Source organism: Ixodes scapularis, unplaced genomic scaffold, assembly GCF_016920785.2.
Source record: "Ixodes scapularis isolate PalLabHiFi unplaced genomic scaffold, ASM1692078v2 PGA_scaffold1__304_contigs__length_218370807, whole genome shotgun sequence".
In the NCBI taxonomy this organism is placed as follows: Eukaryota; Metazoa; Arthropoda; class Arachnida; order Ixodida; family Ixodidae; genus Ixodes; species Ixodes scapularis.
The window spans coordinates 58,747,049-58,765,462 of NW_024609846.1; the positions used below are offsets into that span (position 1 = coordinate 58,747,049).

Here is an 18,414-nt window from a genome sequence, read left to right on the forward strand (position 1 = left end):
GCCAACATGCTTGCCTGTTGGAACCCGAGCGTTAAACGTTGATCTGGCACAGGCATAGCACGACCTGTTTTCTACCACCATATTTGCCCGAGAGGGGCACCTCCTATAGGTCCTTGAAGTCGGGAATACCATTTCCTGTGGACACCATGCCCAGTGTTGCATCTGCACACTTTAATATTTTTCGTAATATATATATATATATATATATATATATATATATATATATATATATATATATATATATATATATAGATGCAAGGTACGGTAGAAAACAAACCAGGATGATTTTATTCGACGTTTCGACCTGAGGCAGGTCTTCGTCATTGCAGGTCTTCGTCATTCCTGACGAAGACCTGCCTCAGGTCGAAACGTCGAGTAAAATCCTCCCGGTTTGTTTTCTACCGTCACCTTGCATCTGTTATCTACGCCTTCGGCCTCCAAGCCAACATGCCTCTCTCTCTCTCTCTCTATATATATATATATATATATGTATATTCGTAAAACAAAATATGTTTGGATGTTATTTGTTGGGCTCGATTTTTCACTGGTTGGTTTCCTGAGTGCTCGGCGGAAACATGGACGCGCGTTTGGATGAAAACTCGGCTGTGTATTTCGTTTGTCATTTGTCGCGTGCGATGCTCTCATTGGTCCGAAGCGCTGACGTGAGCACGCGTCAACCTCTCCTTTTCCCCCCGCGCTGACAGACTGACAGACACCGCCGGGTTTTCGTGAAAACGAGACCTTTCGTTTTCGTCAGTCACGCGCACAGCTGGCGCGGAGCATGACACCTCCTAGATAACGAAGCCGTAGTGAGGTGATTTCAGATAAGATCGACCAAAGGGTGGCTGGTCGACATTTTTAAATCAACTGATGTTTTTATATGACATTGTCTAGTGTCTGGTATAAACGAATCCACACTTAGTTTTGACCAGAAAAAAAATTTGGAGACAAGAAAAATCGTAAGGCAGGGAGAGGTGGACAGTTGCAATAACGCGCACTGATGGAGGGGGCAAGTTTGAAAGTGAATAATTAAAACAATAAAATTAGGAGAATTTTAAAACTTTTTACAAACAAACTATGGGTACAACTTGCTTGTAATATAAAGTAATAATATTTATTAAAAATTTATTTGGTTTTCTAAAAATTGCCAAACATGCCTGCTCGAACGACAAATGGCAAACTTTGGAAATCTGTATCTCATGAAATAATTTAATCATTATTACATAACTTGCAGACATTATTTTACTAATATGTGGCTATTATTGAAAAAATAAATAAGGTATCTGAGTGACACAATAGTTACAATATATTTAGGCAAACATGGGAAAAAAATCAAACAAAGAAGAATTCCAATGCGAATAAAAAAAAAACACCACCTTCGATTTTTTTTAAATTTGGGTACCCTGTTATACTCTATTTCGGCATTCATTTCTATTAAAAACATGTTGCATCATTGCACTGTGAAAGAAGAAACAACTCCCCAAAGTAGGGTCCTTTTTCAAAGCCTACACTTAGCAGTGTCCTATACAAGAAGTGACTCTGAGTTCCAGTTTCATGAAACTTGCACAAATCTTTTATATACATTTATTCAGATGAGGTCATTGATAAAAAGAGCGATCGGTCACACAGTAAAAGGGAGGAGAAACTATATACAGCATTTTACATAAGCGTACAAAGTGGTATCATATTAGAGACTAATGATTTGAGAAAAGATGATGCAGTGTGAAGTTGTACCTTCCGGTATATTTTACATCTAGAGTAAAATAAATAACTTTACTTCCACACACAAAAACAAAGATATAATAGTAAGATATTTAGGTTGACTTTGTATTTACGATTACAAACAATTTCAGGTGACGGATGCCATAGTGCCTACCTGGAGCAGCTTCGATGCTCTCGGTGTATGAATGAATCGTGGCAAGCCGATATATTTTATCCTGCTCGAGGATAACATTTTGGGATTTTTTTTATAGTGATCAGATAAAAATTATTAGTAACCACCAACAAAAACAGTAGGTTAAATACCCCGTGAAGAAAAATGTGATAAATAAGATGTCCCTGCATTCAAAATGAGCAGTCCTTGGGAAATCAAATTCGGCACTTTACGCTAAGGTTTTCCTCGCTGTACCCATTTAATAAAGTTGCTTCCAAGCAGATCCGACTGTCCGTGCTACATATACGTCACAGGTCCCTTCTGTTGATGACTTGCTGAGCCGCCACGCGTGCCAAGACTGAATGCCAGGGAAGGCGCGCACCGTCAGCCACTCTTCCTTTTTTTGTTCACGATACCGAACAACCTCATTTTCGTCCAGATATACAAGATGCACGCCTTTCAGTTTCTTTGATAGAACGCTTACCATTGTCCTGGCCGTCTGAATTGCGCTCACTGAACCTTTTCTCAGGTTGTTCAGCGTGGCCTGGTGCTTCACGAGTCCGCACTCCGTCACATGCATTTTTCCCATGTCCAGATGCAGAAAATAACCACTGGGCTTGTGGGCAATCGTCCTTTGCAAATTGGTGAAGCTGGTAGCGATTCTTGAAATGACTGGCGGCGCCGTCACTTACGTACGTCACGTACGAGTATACCGCAACCTTGTCTTCAACCCACTCCTTCACTTTTTCTAGAGCCAAACAAGCGTGAGCGGCGTCGTGACACAGGTCCTCACTGATGATGGCAAAGCTGTTTGTAGATTTTCTTGTCGTCACTACACATGTAAATATCGAAACTTGTTTTTTTTTCCAGTGATATGCTTGCACTTCGTCAGGAAGCACGATGGTCCAGTTTTCAGCAAAGTCAAAATGAAAGACAATGCTCCCGCGTTGCATGCACTGTTTTTCATCGTAGATCGCTTTACCTTGCGTTTGCCGGATATGGTTGTGAAGTCACCAACTTCCAACCGTCACTTGGATGACTTTTAGGAAAGTCTCAGGTTCCAAAGTTTTTTTCACAAGGTCGCCGGACTCCCATGTTGCAAGCACAATCTCTTCATCCTCCGGGATATCAAGTTCCTGGAGTGTAAGAAACTGGCCTTTTGGGCAGTGATCACAGTCTCCTTGAAGGCACAGTTCTGTTGCTGGGTCGCACAGAAATGCCGAGTTCATTTCACCAGTGTTGAATGTTGAGCCTGTAACGTTCTCTAGAGCGGCAATACAAAGATAATAATTGGCGCAGCGCACACAAACGCACACTTCCTGGTGTGGAATACATTGGACCCATCTAGGGCGCAACGAATAAAATTTCGATAGCCCAACGCCGGAATCGGGATGCTTGTCTTTGTATATACGGAAGGCCTCTCGTATTGAGCGTGTCATGAAGCGCTTTGGCACGAACGTTTTCTCTCCGTTGAGCATGACAGAGATGACGTCCTTCTGGTTGGGACTTCGGCGCGAACATTGTAGCTCGTCTTTCGTGAAGTACTCTAGGGCAGCAGACAGGTTCTCAGGGCTCACCTTGCACCTCGTGTAAGTATCCGGCTCATACCACACGCCATGCTTTTCCTTGAGTTTTCGGGATTTACTGATGAGGTACATTGAGGCCTGTGGAATCATCTTTTGAACCTCATTCTTCGTCAGTGTTGACGGCAGGAGTGTAAGCAGTTGACAACGTTCCCGGAGAGAGGTGGCGGTTTCAAAGGCCTGCCGAAAGTTGTCCACCCACTCAGTGCATGTGGAGCATGTTGGTTCGGACAACCCCGATGGTGCGTCCCTGTCGTACGCAATACGTAGCCTTGAGCGTATATTCTTGACAGCAACCTGCTCCAGTTCTGTCTGCTTTCTCTTGACATAGGCAGGCCTGTCCCGACTTCTTACGACGCTTGGTTGTCTCAGCGGCGACACATCTGTAGGTAGTATGCTGCGATTTAGATCTTCAATTGCTTCTTCAGCTGGCACAAATATGTCAGGGCACTGCTCTGAGCTTCGCATCGAGATCTCCTTAGTGATGTGCATGAAGCAATGGTAGCACAGGTAGTCCGTCGCACTCACTTTGGTGGAACAGTCAGGCGGAAGAATTTGCTTCAACGAGTTTAGGTCCAACTCGCCAACACTTCGAAAATTCCGCTGCTTTGGTATAGTCTTTTTGTGTTTGCAAAAGTAATCTGCACAAAACACTCGTTCGGAGCTCCAGGACGTCTTCATAATGTATACATAAATAATAGAAATTAAACCCCAACTGATGGCATATAATTGCCAAGTGAAAGAACTACTGGGTGCACAAGTGACAAGTCCGAGGCTGAGGAGCTCACTCACTGCAAACGTACATTTGAAAAGAGAGGTCACAACTGAGGCTGTCGGCAAAGCTTGATCCACGTCAAAGGAAGAAAGAGGGAAAGTCTCCAGACAAAAAATTGTGGTCAGCGGCCTTCGAAAAAGACTTTCCGGTATCGCACTGTCGTCCCTCCACGCGCTGATATGAAAGCACCCGAGCTTCTACCACGTGGTTCATGACACAGCCTGAGCCATGTCGGCGACCGGTTCGCGAGGGGTTGGCGGTGGGGTTACGTTGATGGTCACTCGGATTAGCCCTTGCTGTACTGAGCTACCGCCTGCAGTGCCTTATCGCCGGCTGGTGTCAACAACGAGAACACACACACCCTGTCTACACCAAAACTACAGGCGTTCACCGCACACGCGTCGCCGCCGCTTTTAAGCTTTTGTGAAATTGCTTTCTTTTGCCGCGGAGAACCGCCTTATCTTAACTACGCGCCTGAAATCCTTCCAGGCGGGCGTACACAATATCAAGCGTTTCGAGAAATGCCCGTGGACTAGAACTATGGGAAAATTCGGAGCCCGCGATGTCGATATCGTCGCCGTTGTGTTAGTACGCCGTCGCGTACTGCAGTCCCCCGTTGGGGGAGGGGGGGGGGCGGTCTTACTACGATAACATGGCGACAGCGTTTACACTCTATGTATTTACGCGAGGCTCGAGCATTTGGGGATAATGCTGCCGGTTGGTGTGCCCCTTTGTGCCTGATATTATCGCCCGTGACGCCAGCGAGTGAGATGGCGACAGGCATGACTGCTCAGTAAACAGGCGTCGGCGGCCATGTTTTGCTGGTTGAAGCGAACCCCCTTGTCCTTGACAGCGAGCGGGGAAATGCGGAAAAAAGATTGTATCGGCCGTTTTGCCAGAACTAGCGACGAGTGTCGTCTGCGGTTTCCGGCAACTATTTTGCCATAATCGTGAGCTTAGCGAGGAAATGATTTTTGCTTGCCACAGAACACTACCACGCAGAAAGGGAATGCTTGAACATGTTTTTGTTCTGGATATATATCAGGGATATATATGAGAGAGAGAGAGAGAGAGAGATGAAGGTAGAGCGGAAGAGGGAATAGCATATAGTGTCGCAGGAGAATAAAGTAAACAAAGTTCCTAGTGGCCGATGGCTGCATGATCTTTTCTCGGATCACTAGTCCGTAATATGATACCTCTTTGTACACAGTAGTTTCTCCTTAATTTAAGTGTGTGAACGATTTCTTTAGTTATCATTGGCCTCATCTGAATAAGAATATATAAAATATGTGTGTTGGTTTCATGAAACTGGAACTCAGAGTCAGTTCTTGTATAAAACACTGCTAAGTGTAGGCTTTGAAAAAGGACCCTACTTTGGGGAGTTGTATCTTCTTTGTCAATAAAATGATGCAACATGTTGTTAATGGAAATGAATGCCGTAATAGAGTATAACAGGTTACCTAAATTTAAAAAAAATCGAGGGTGGCGTTTTTTTTTTATTCGCATCGGAATGTTTCTTTGTTTGATTTTTTTTCCATGTTTGACTAAATATATCCTAACTATTGTATCACAAAGATACCGTAGTTATTTTTTAAATATTAGCTATATATTAGTAGAATAATATATGCAAATTATATCATAATGATTAAATTATTTCATGAGATACAGACCTACAAAGTTTGCCATTTGTCGTTCGAGCAGGCATGTTTGTCAATTTTTAGAAAAATAAATAAATTTTAAATAAATATGATTACTTTATATTACAAGCAAGCTATACTCATAGTTTGCGCCTAAAACGTATTAGAGTTCTCCTAATGTTATCGCTTTAGTTATTCACTCTCAAACGGGCCCCCTCCATCAGTGCGCGTTAATGCAACTGTCCACCACCTCATGCATTACGATTTTTCCTGTCCCCAAGTATTTTTTCTAGTCAAAACTAAGTTTGGATTCGTTCATACCAGACACAAGACAATAACATATAAAAACATCAGTTGATTTGAAAATGTCGACTAGCCATCCTTTGGTCGACCTTATCTGAAATCACCCAGTGCTGAAAGAGATGGCGTCATCAGAGAAGGGCGAAGCTGGACACAGATTGGAAACGAATGCTGCGTCAGCTCTCGGTTTCGGGTCAAATTTGAGCCGAATGTTGACGAAATCGTCGTGTCCAATCTGTGCCCAGTGTTGGCCTTCTCTGATGGCGCCATCTCATTTAGCACTACGGCTTTGTTTCTTAGGAGGTGTTGCGCAGCGGCGCGGTGGAATACGGGCGTGCTCAGTTGCCGCTGTGCAGTTACCAGTTGTTCTTCGCTCTGGGTTTCCGTAGTAGCGGTGCGTGGGTTTCGATGTGTGTGCATAGTTAAAAGGATGGATGCGGTTCACTCCACGAGTGATATAGACGCGGTCCATTCCACGAGTGGTATGGATGTGGTTCTTTCCATGAGTGATATGGACGACCGTATCCAAGGACGTCGACATACTCTGACAGGCAGAGCACAGGAAAGAGATGAAAAAAATTACAGGAAGATCCATTGGTGGATTGTTGGGCAATCCGTTAGCATGACCCTTGGGAAACGCCACACACGCCCCCCTTTTGGAAACGCTAACAGTGACTCCGTAACGAGGTCAAAGAAAGGCAGCAAAATATAGAGGAAGCCAAAGAGAAAGCCAAAAGAAAAAAGTGAAGGGGTCAGTGTTAGCTTTTTACAAAAGAGGACGTGTGTGGCGTTTCCAGGAGTCATGCCAACGCATTCCCGAAGAATCTACCAATCGATCTTTTTTTTTTTTTTTTGTTTGGGAGGTCTTTGCTATGGAAGTGCACTGACAAGCTATCACCTAGATCAGCGGAAGCATTATAGCGAACTATAAGGCGCAGATACTGTTTTCGCCTTCAAGAACCAACTCTGTGCTGGCGCACTGCGCAGCAGCGCGACTTATGGCTACAATGATAGATTCTCCGGGAGGATGCTGCGCATATTTGGACGGTGTAAGTCATTAGAAAATGAATCGCTGACAACTTAGGAAGGACAAGGTTTGGCTAGTTACGGTGGCGTTTGTTGTTTTACGAACTGTTCTTGACTATTATTATTAGGTAATGAAACAGTCCCTTAGACTTCCCAGTGAAAATGAGCCGATTACAGATGTTGCGTCCCTGTTTGTCTTATTCATATAGACACTCCTCAGCAGCTGTGAATGAAAGCCGTCATAATCGACTTTCAGTTTTTGTTTCTCCTTATTCCGTTTACCTCACTTCATAATTACCGTAGATGGCCAGATTATTGCCACTTTAAGTGGTAGAGTGTCCTCCCTAGGATTCGCCTTTCTGGAGCCTCGTCAACGCCCATTTCAGTGACTCGGTATCTCGGTAAGACAAGGGTAGGTCAGCAATGGCGGATGTAATCTGACGCGTGTGCAAAGCGTAGGCAACTATGATGTGAGGAACCTTCGTAAAACTTATTGTACTGTTTAAAGCCCCATATTACTTGCAAAAGGGTAGCAGGTCTTCGGTACGTAATATCACTTATCAAATGAGAATAGTTCAAGTGGCGCTGCACATGACAAGTGCGATGCGCGAAAGTGAAAGTTGTGCAGCCCGATGTACTTTAACACCAACGAATAGTGTCAATGTAGAAAAAAAAAGTTTCCGAGTCTGCCAACGGTCTTTAAATTAAAACAGTGTTTTTACGCGCAATACTATCCAAGGGCATTTGGTACGCCCCAGCGGATGACTGAGGAGTCATTTAGACCTCCGTAGGGATCTTCTGACGTATACAACCGAAATCCCGGTCACATAAAGCCTTCTCCGCGATAAGTCTGTCAGATTGTGGGCGCCTGAAGTATGAGTTGGAAGCTGCCAACTGGGGTACCCGCCTATACTGGCGCTGTGTTCGGAGCAACCGAGGCGGCTCAAGAGGTTTTTTACAAGTTTACCGCTTGCCAATTTTTGTTCCAATCCATGAAAAAAAACAACAACAACAACAAACAAACAAAAACAATTGTGTGCAGGTGTAGCCTGTTTTAGACGAAGAGACGTTTTATGCTGCATAAAGTTCGATGACCACGTGATTGGAGAAGGCGACATAACTACTATATTCACTGACTGAATGAGAACAGCAGGCCGTCTCTTTGGAATTCCCGCCTTTGGCACGCGCTCATTGCCCTCCTCCGAGTTTTAGCTGTGCGCGCACGCTAGAAGCTCATGAAACGATGAAGTGTTATCGAAGGAGGAAACTGGCGCTTGTGGCGGAGCAACTAAAATACCTCCCTGTTATTATCATCCTATCAGTGACTATAGTTTTCAATTTACTTCGAGGACAATTGAAATAACAATTATGCTATGCGGGGCGCAAGTTCGTCTGCTTTTTGTACAGGAGTTGCGATGATGTCAAAACGCCAAATTATTTCTGAATGATTAAAAAAAAAATAGTGGGTGAACTTCAAGGCATTTAGCATTGAGCCCACTATCCTTCCGATCAAAGCCAATCAGTGAGTGAACCTCAAGACATTGAGGTCTACCCACTATCCTTTCTATCAGAGCTAATCAGAGCTCGGCGTCGTTCTGATGTCAGCGCAACTCCAGCGCAAGAAGCAGACGATTTGCTCTCCTTATAGGCTTGGTTTGAACAGTAGTGCGATGAACAAAACTAACTAACCGAAACCAGGTCACCTTACAATCAGACGTTTTATATATTGTTTTACTAATACGTAATTTGTTTTGCAGTTTTTTGGTTCAATAAATGTCGAACATTACTTTAAACTTTTCCGGGAAGTTAAAAAAAAATAGGTTTGATGATATTTAGGTACAACATGTTGTAAATGAATCAGGTCGCAATTTACACTTATGAAACCCGAGACAAGGGATGAAGCAAAGAATTATAATTATAAGTTTGAGTTTGCTAGTTTACCAGCCCATTACCGTTATTTCAGTGGGTCAGAAGTAATTTCTTAAAACGCCCGGAATGTTGCGATGCAGACGAGTGGAAATGAGAACCGGCTAGGAACCAAGAGACTCGGAAGTTTAGTTTATGCGCCTTTATTTTGACTTCAGCTCTGTGAACCAATGTGTCAAGTTAATGTTGATAAAACCAGGAGTTATACTAATGAAATACATGCAATAGAAGGACTACACTTTTACGACGTCTTAATTCACGTGTGTCTTCATCAGCTTGGACGTTTTGATTTACGTGTTTATTTTGTTTGTCATATAGCTGAATGTCAACGGAACGTTGGAGAGCAGCATTGCAGACAACGCCGGTTTGCGACAAGCTTTCAAGGTACTATATTTTGCGCACAAATATTGTGATTTAAGCATTTTTACTTTCCTATGATTGTTCCCATAATACAGGAGGCGTACCCATCGTAACATCAGAAATGTTTTTGTTTGGTTGTCACGCTTTTTTCCCCAGAATATTCAGCGGGTGCTTTGGGAACAAAAGGAAACGTGTCGTTTAGGTCATAATTTCACACATGGTTTTAGAATTGACTGCTTTTGGACATGATTGTAGATGCATCATCTAACTTGGTTTGCGGATACGATCGATGATTACAAATGCATGCAATCAGAAAAGCTCTGGATGACTTTTTGCGATCACATTGCAATGCGAATTCATTTTAACTAATTATAATGCGTCTTAATTTTTTGAATAATATTCTTATGCAGAATTTTTATTATTAGCTTAAAGTTGAGAAACATTGGAGACTGCATGAAACAAAAATTTTAATTTATGGAAGGAGTGTCTAATCAAATTGTTTGTTGCCCAACAGGCGTATCGTGTCTACATGACGAAGTACGAAGAGAAGTACGGCATTTATTCCATCCCAGGAACGGAGCCCTACACTATGGATCAATTATTCTTCATTGCCTATGCTCTCGTGAGTTAATACAGACGCTCTAAGTATTCCGGCACAAACGCGTCAATAACTATGCACGCGTACCAACTTTTGACACGTTGCAAATTTTAAGGCCTGGTAAATTATCTGTATTAGATTGCTCTAACTGTAAGACTTACTACTGGTTTGGAACATATATTCTTTTCAGTTTCGTTGTGGCTTGTTAAATAGTGTCCTGTGCGACCGAACTTACCTACATTTATATTTAGTTAGGAGATCTTAGGTGCGCCAACTGACATCACTAATATAACTTTTGGGAAAAGCTTAGGAGGAGGACCGGCTATCTTTGCGGCTGCATTAAATCCACACTTTATTTTTCGAATTGATTTTTTCTTATTCTCTCGTTACATTTCTCTCGAAACAGTCAAGGTGTGAAGTTGCGAGGAAAAGATCCATGTACTTCTTCCTGAAGCCTCGGGATGCAATACCCAATAGGTTCAGGTAAGAGATGATGGTAAATGCACGAACAGCACTCGTGAATCCAGACATTTAGAATTGGTCATGTCGGCGTGGCAACATGGCACCGATCGAGAGAGTGGTTCAGACATTTTAGAGTGCAACTCTTAGGCGCCCGTTTCCGGCTTCAGTGGCGTCGCTGTCGCCGTCGGCGTAACCCTGCGGTGCATTATGGGTAAATTGTCCCGAAGGAACCCGAGGTCCTTCCGAAGGACCTCGGGTGCCTTCGGGAGAACCTCGATTCCTTCAGGAGGACCTCGGGAGGACCTCGGGTTCCTTCGGGAGGATCTGGGGAGGACCTCGGGTTCCTTCTGGAGCACCTCGGGAAAACCTCGGGTTCCTTCGGGAGGACCTCGGGAGGACCTCGGGTTCCTTCGGGAGGACCTCGGGTACCTTCGGTGACCTCAGGGAGGGGGTCCCGTGACCCCCGCCCCCCGAGGTCACGTGACCACGTGAACCCCCTCCCGAGGTCACGTGCCCTCTCCCCTAGGTCACGTGACCCCTCCCTCCCAGGGTAACGTCCCCGAGGTCACGTGACCCCCACGTCACGTGACCCCTCCGGGTCATGTGCCCCGAGGTCACGTGACCCCCCCTTTCCCCAGGACACGTGACCCCTGCCCCCCCCGAGGTCAGGTGACCCCCCCGGAGAAGATTGACCAATAAGGGGTGGAGGAGGAGAAGGAGGAGGAGGAGGAGGAGTATACCCTCCCCTCAGGACCCTTCCCTCCTCCTCCTCAAGAGCTGCGCTCTAATTCGGCGTTACACCCAGTTGTAAACGGCTTTCACTTTTTGTTGTTGGACACATAAACCACTACGAGTCGTTTGAATTACCATGTGTTCTACACGTGGCCACCAGTAGAAAGAATAGCTCCAGGAAGCAATTTCAAGTGAAATACAATACCTGCATTTTTTTCATTTATGACTGGTCGGCCGTAAATGTCATGCATATTTTAAGGTTGTTGCCACACGGTGCTTGAGACATGTCTGTCTTGGGGCCTCGTCGTTTTTGTCGTTTTAGTTTGTGTGAACGGCAACCAGTTCACCCATGATGCAAAGACGACAACAACCCTGATTGAAATAGATATAGTCACGTCAACGCCACGTGGTGAGGAGCGTGTAAACTACCTCACTGTGGCTGTGTTCTAAATCTTCCCTAAATAGATCCGAGCTACTCCGGCAGGTCGTGTCACGTGATAACACAGAGGGCGACGCCGGACGCGGGTAGGTTTTCGAAAGCAAAGGTACAAAACCCTTACCCTGAGTAAGATCGGGTAAATTTTGGAGCACGGCCTCTGTGTTGCTTCGCCAATAAATAAATGGCTATCGGATAGTGTCAGGATATTTTAAGCTGCCGAGAGCTTCCCAGTGATAACGCACCGAGAGTTGCCCAGTGAAAGCGCAATAATAAAATGAAAGCCAAAAGAGTCTCAACGTAAGCTATGATACACTTTTCGCAGTTCCTTCTTTTTGCCGCTAGATGAAGAAGTGGATATCGTTCGGGTGCGATGAAGAAGCGAAGAGTACAAAGAAAGAACGTGGAACGCTCTTTTCATAGAGTTTGCCGCGCGGCACATTAAGGGGGAGGTTATAGGAAATAGCGAAGTGATGCGTCGCGCGGGCAATTTGCAGTACTTGTTATCGCTTACCCACCGGGTGAAGTCGGGTGAGTCTGTTCCAAATTCCACCTCGCTGAGTAGCATCTCGCGAGTGGTCTAAGTACCTGATCAGAGTCACAACGGATGTAGAACATCCACCGTAGCCACAGGGGTAGCACGCTCCTACATCACGTAGCGTTCCAGGACGGCGTTTAAGACTTTTAATTCTAGTAGCGAACATTGTGCTTAGGTTTGCTAGCCGTTGTATTCTGCTGTTGAAACGCAATTAGAGGGTTTGATATAGCATGAAGATATAATTTTATTTTATAGTGACAATTGCAAAAATGTGAGACACAAAGAGATATTGTAACCTTGTTACTGTGCGTTTGGGGTTTCCTTCTACATGTCTTACTGGTATGCTTTCGTTTGGAACGGGTATAGTTTTTGAAGTATAATTGCTTTACTGAAACTTGCTATGGGAAATTTAAGGCACGCATTAAGTTAACGATAAGAATCCCTGGAGAAAGGGAACAAGGGGGCAAAGGGCAAATACAAATCTCCAAACACAGCTAGGTGACTGGTGTGCGCTGAAAAAATGGGCCTAGTCATGATAACAGGCCAGGGACATCTCTATTTCCAGTGGGGCGCTCTACCAACTTAGCTAGTCAGGAGTTAGACGTCAGTAGGGCAAACGGGTTTTATCAGCTGTCACCAGTCTAACACCAACAAAAGTGAACGACCTGCATTGTTTTAAGGTTTCCAGCGTGCACCAGTCACCTAGCTGTGTTTATAGATTTGTATTTGTTCTCTGTCCCCCTTGTTCCCTTCTCCAAGGATTATCATCGTTAATTTTGTCAAGCTCGCCTGCACCTTTGCAATAATTGCATTACCAACACACTACCTTGTAGTTTTAGAGCGCAGCTCTTAGGCGCCCGTTTCCGGCCTGAGCAACGTCGCCGTCGGCGTAACCGTGAGGTCACGTGACCCCCCCCCCCCCCCCCAGGTCACACGACACCCCCAGGTCACGTGACCCCCCCCCCCCCCCCCCCCCCCCCAGGTCCGGGGGTTACGTGACCCCCTCCTCTCCCTCCGAGGAGATCACGTGACCCCCGTGAGGGGAGGAGGAGAAAGGAGGGGAGCAGGGAGGATGAGCACGGGGGACGAATCCGAATTTTCATTACTCCGACAAATAATTTTAAAAGACTTTTATCTCTTGTCCCTCGGCCGGCTTCGAACGGAAGCCCTTTCGTTCAGGAGTAGCAGGCAGGATCACGAGGTAGGAGGAGGGCTATACCCTCCCCTCAGTACCCTTCCCTCCTCCTCCTCAAGAGCTGCGCTCCAATTCGGCGTGACAGGGAGTTGTAAACGCCTTTCATTTTTTTTTTGGTAATGTTAATTAAAAGTTGGAATGTTCTGGAAAAACAAAAGTTGTGACACGCAGAGTGGCAGTTTTGTATTATGCTGTTTTTTTTGTTACTACTTTTCTTGCTGTTCTTTGAACCGCGCAGTCATAACTACACCATGGCGCCAAATATGCCCAGAGTCTAAAGAATGTTTACTGTTTACTGTAGAGGGCCTGCTCCCACAGGAGTGTTTGTTTACGTTTTCTTACGGGGAAAGCTACCCATTGAATTGTTTACCACGCTTTACTCATAGCATATGTGTTCCAGTGACTCTCAACGTAAGCAGACGTAAGCTGCCGTAACATAACGAAACGGAAGAAAACGGTACTGTGCGAGTGCGCTTCCCTATATCTAGCATATCTAAAAGACAAGATGCCGTGCTCGTTTTTTTTTTTTTTTTTTTTTTTTTGAGAGGCGTGCTTGTAGTTCCTAATGGTCGTTTTGACTGTTTTAGAGTGTTTGACATTTAAAGGTGGGACCTAAATTGAAACCATGAAACTTGATTTTTTATTTAATAACTCGTGCTTCGTCTTCTTTTTCCGCAGGACAATCATTCCGCTGATGAACTTCGAGCGTTTCGCGGATGCATTCGGGTGCAGAGTCGGGACCATCATGAACCCCGAACAGAAATGCATTGTCTGGTAATCAGAAGAAACCAATACTAAAAAAAAAGAAAAAAAAAGAAAATAAGGAAAGCAATTTTATATGAAGTGCTAATATTGTGCAAATAAATTTGATCAAATTGTGAATTAACTTCAAATATAAACAATGATATCATCCTTAAGCCTGCGTAATCGAAAGGTCGGTAAATAGTTTTCGGCAGCCGAATTTTTCTCAAGCATTTCGCGCTCTTTATGGACACAACCCACGTGTCTGTGTTATCGTGAAGCAAGCGCGCAGATATTTTATTTATTTATTCGAGACTGTGGCTATTAGTTGAAGGCGTTAGCAGGAGTGGAACTTTTCATAATATATACATAATGAAGCCACACTCTAAATGCGATCACTCATATATCTGATTAGGTACTGCGTTGTCAAGACTGGTGAGGGATAAAAGCGTGGAAATTTTATTTGACAAAACTGATCGGTGAGTGGTTGATTCTTTCCGACATGGTCGGTGAACAAGTGATACATTGTTCACCACGCGATACTAATGCAGGGAATCACGAGACCCAATAACGTGTTTCTATAAAATATATCTGCCGCCTTGCGCAAACCAAGCTGGCTTACGGCAGGCCATATCACTTCAACTCTCCGGAAGAGCGAGGACGGTATGGGATTTTGAATGGCTTTTTACAATGATAAAACAAATGAGCAGTTAAATGTAACTCGGAATGCATGCAGGTAAGCTCTCGGCGCCCGGCACCCGTGTCTCGAAGAAGGAAGAACATTTTATTTTCAATTAAACGGCAGCCTCAGGCTACGTTGTACGCAGGTTCTTGAAGCCACTTTTGCATGCCATCAAATGGTTCGGAATGGCAATGATAACTTTATCCGAGTAACGGAACGGCATTGGGTTAGAATTGGTCCGCTTGTCGTCGAAAAAGTGGTGTGAGCAACTCCTTGGACGATATGAGTTTGGCAGAAAGCCCTATTATAGGCCTTAGTGATCCACTCATCGCAATCGACTGACGATGAAAAACGAAATTCTTGGGGCAAGTGTGTAGCTAAAAAAGGCCTTGTAGCCACACTTGCGTTGCAGCAACCTGTGATAATCACACAACTTTGCGCTGTAGCGCTTTGGATGGTAAATTTATTTGTGCGCGTCCGAAGACGACTCAGTGAGAACTTGGCGGTCGCACATTTCCGAACATGGTCATATGGTAACAAGAAACTACACGAAACAAACTATGCAGGGCGTATCATGCTTTATTAAACGCGAGGCACTACTCAACACCGCCTCTATAATTATTTGCCCATACTCTTCGTTGTTACATGCCATGTGCTAGCGGTCAATGCAAAGTGTACCGGATCGAGAATGCGCCAGTTCAGCGCTGGATTGAGGTTTCACAAAAACTGGCGGCCGCAGCTGGGTGCGCTGCTGCTTTTTGAGTGCTGACAGCGAGTTAATACAACATTTTTATTTTTTCACACCCTGAAAGCTATGGTTTATTTTCAGAGCATACATTGCTAGTGACAGACGAAAAGTGTGTTGGTGCTGGTCAGGATTAAATAAAGAATAAACATGTTGGACAAAGTCAACATAACCGCATCAGATAACTATACTCGATCCGTTCACCCTTAGGCTGAAACTGCAGCCAAAGCCAGAAACGTAAGCTAACCCGTGCTCCTAGATTTGAGATGTGCATTTCAAGCGCGAGTGCTCGCTTTTGGAAGAACTGATCAAGGCAGCGACCTTGTGCTCTCGTGCAAAGGAGTATTGCAACGGACATATAGGATGTCCGTAGCTGGTTGAAACATCTGGTTGTGTTGTCTTTGTCCTACCTGTTTATTCTTCTTTTAATCTTGTCCGATACATTGCTTTACCTTCAATTTCTTTTTCCGCTGTACTTAAGATCAAATAGCTCCAATAGTACTGCTTTTGTACAGTGTGAATGCACATATTGAACAGTATACGAGCATATCACAATAACAGTCGCTTATTTTGAGTTTCAGAGAACTCGCATCAGGCAGCGGACAAGGAATAAAGCATTATTTACACGGATAAGTAGGTTGAAAAAAAAATAAATAGCGGGTAAGGTTTGATTTTCTGCAGGGCCATCTTCTAGGAATCATACTTATAAGAAAACACGTCTTCACAAGTTCGTGCATGAGACTTTTAAAAAAAGAAGTGAGTACCGACACCCTAATGCTGCATTCACACTGGCGTTCGAATCGCAACCGCGAAGCGGATTGGCTCGTTTCCATAATCAAATGCGCGTGAATTTGTACTACTACTTTAAGCAACCGCGTTCGCAACCGCTTTGAGAATGCGGTTCAGCTGCCAGTGTGAATGCGGCGTAACTGTACAGTCCTCGCCACACCTTAGCCTCCTGTTAAGTCCTGTATACTTTGTGGGGACCCTCTCCCTGGCTCCTCCGCGCTCCGTGACCTCGCCGGTCCCTGTCGCCGTGCTGCCGGGCGCTCCTTCGTTCCCCGTGACCTTCCCGTTTCACGTCGCCGTCCAGTCGCGGATCGTCCGAGCTCTCCGGGAGGGATGGGGCAAGCGCCCCCTCACCCAGCGCTGACGTCGGAGGGTCGGTCGCAGCAAGGTTCCCGATTGGACGGTCGGCGGGACAAGGACTTGGGAAGGTCTTAAAAGGGGAACGAAGACAAAGGAAGGGGCTTGGGCTGCCGACTTCGAAAGGGACCGGTCAGGGAGGTCATTGGGACGACAGCGACGAGCGGCTCGCAGACGACGTGAGTTTGAGTAAACACTTTTGAACACGCACTGTGTCGGTGACTTCTTGGGGAGCGAGCGAGGCACGTCCCGATCGGGCGTCGATCAGGTAGCGACCCACATAATCTGGCGCCCAACGTGGGGCCCGATCGGTTGGCCGTTGCTTTCGCTCCTCCCTGAGAGGTCGCGCACTTTGCGTTTTCGCGGATTTTGGAGGTTAGCGTGCTCGAATTTTGCGAATTGTGTTCGAGTTGGTAGAAAGTGACAATGGTCGACACCAGGTCGACCACCGGCGCGAGTAAGGACGGTTCGTCGGAGGACGAGCCTGGGCGAGATAGCGCGGGGGCTGCTCCGATTAGCGGAGACTCGGGCTCACGCGCGCCCCCGGAGACTGGGACTTCGCCCCCAGCTTCACCAGCGACGGAAGGCGTGCTAGACGCCGGTGAACTGATGCGCGCAATGACGCGGATGATGGACGCGATGTCGCGGCAGATGGGGACAGCCCCAAGCGTCGCGAGTGCCGCGCCTTTGCCGATACCCCGCCCGCGGTTGAGCGTGCCTACGCCGACGTACTCGGGGTACTCCGACGGGAAATCGGTGCACGATTTCCTGCAGGATTTAGACGCGTACGTAACCGCTTTGGGGGCATCGGACGCAACAGCCCTGCTGCAGATCGTGCCGATTGCACTGACGGGCGACGCCGCGCGTTGGAGACGGCTGCAAACGCCGTTCCAATCAATGGCGGACTTCCGGGCGCGGTTTCGGGAGGAATTCCTTCCTCCCGACTACGAGATGCGGATTCGCGACGAGCTGGCGAGCCGCACTCAGCACCCGGATGAGAGCCTCGTGGAGTACGTCCGTGCACTCCAGGAGCTCTACTCGCGGGCCGAACCCTCCGCGCCTAACGCGGAGAAAGTAGCGAGGGCGATCCGCCAGTGCCACCCCAGATTTAAGGCGTATCTTCGAGGACGCGATTTCGCAGACCTCGAAGCACTGGCGAGAGAGGCGCGCACGGTTCAAGCGGGATTGCTCGCTGAGCTGCAGTATCGGCCCCCTCCAAGAGCCGAGGAGTCCTTGGAGCCGGGTTGCGCGTGGACGGGACGCGCCGCGGACGGTTACGTCGAGTCGCAGACGGCGTACGTGGCCGTCGCGGATCGCGGGAATGGCGGAGCCATTCCACCTCGGGCCCTCGACCCATTCGGCTTCGAGCAAAGGCGCAGGGTAGCCAGCGCACACTCAGCCGGGGCGCAACCCCGTAGGGGGGGCGGCGCGGTCGAATACCGCGGAGACGTGACGCGTTACGACGCTCGCGGCAGCGACAACAGCGCTCGGCGAGGCGGCGCGCCGCGTGCCGTTAGCGACAGATCAACTGTAGCACGCGACGACCGCGCCCAAGTCAGGTGCTTCAGGTGCCACCAGCCTGGGCACATCAGGCGGCAATGCACGTGGGCAGCGGCCGAATCCGGATACTCGGAAAACGCGCGGGGCCGGCGCCAGTAA

The 18,414-nt window shown here is 46.5% G+C and overlaps 2 protein-coding genes across 2 annotated transcripts in view; both read left to right on the forward strand.

The window, feature by feature from the left end:
* LOC121045838 (neprilysin-1) overlaps nt 1-14,231 on the forward strand; it is a 47,114-nt gene extending 32,883 nt beyond the window's left edge. Inside the window, exons 18-21 of the mRNA XM_040499187.2 lie at nt 9,439-9,504; nt 9,995-10,102; nt 10,485-10,561; nt 14,120-14,231. Of these exons, the coding sequence (XP_040355121.1) occupies nt 9,439-9,504; nt 9,995-10,102; nt 10,485-10,561; nt 14,120-14,219 (351 nt within the window). The 3' untranslated portion in view covers nt 14,220-14,231. The remainder of the gene's footprint in view (nt 1-9,438; nt 9,505-9,994; nt 10,103-10,484; nt 10,562-14,119) is intronic.
* Nucleotides 14,232-17,484: 3,253 nt separating this feature from the next.
* LOC115322592 lies at nt 17,485-18,414 on the forward strand (the record flags this gene model as incomplete). The annotated part of the gene is made up of 1 exon (XM_029982951.4): nt 17,485-18,414. A coding segment is annotated over one exon (930 nt), but the record flags the coding sequence as incomplete, so codon positions are not given.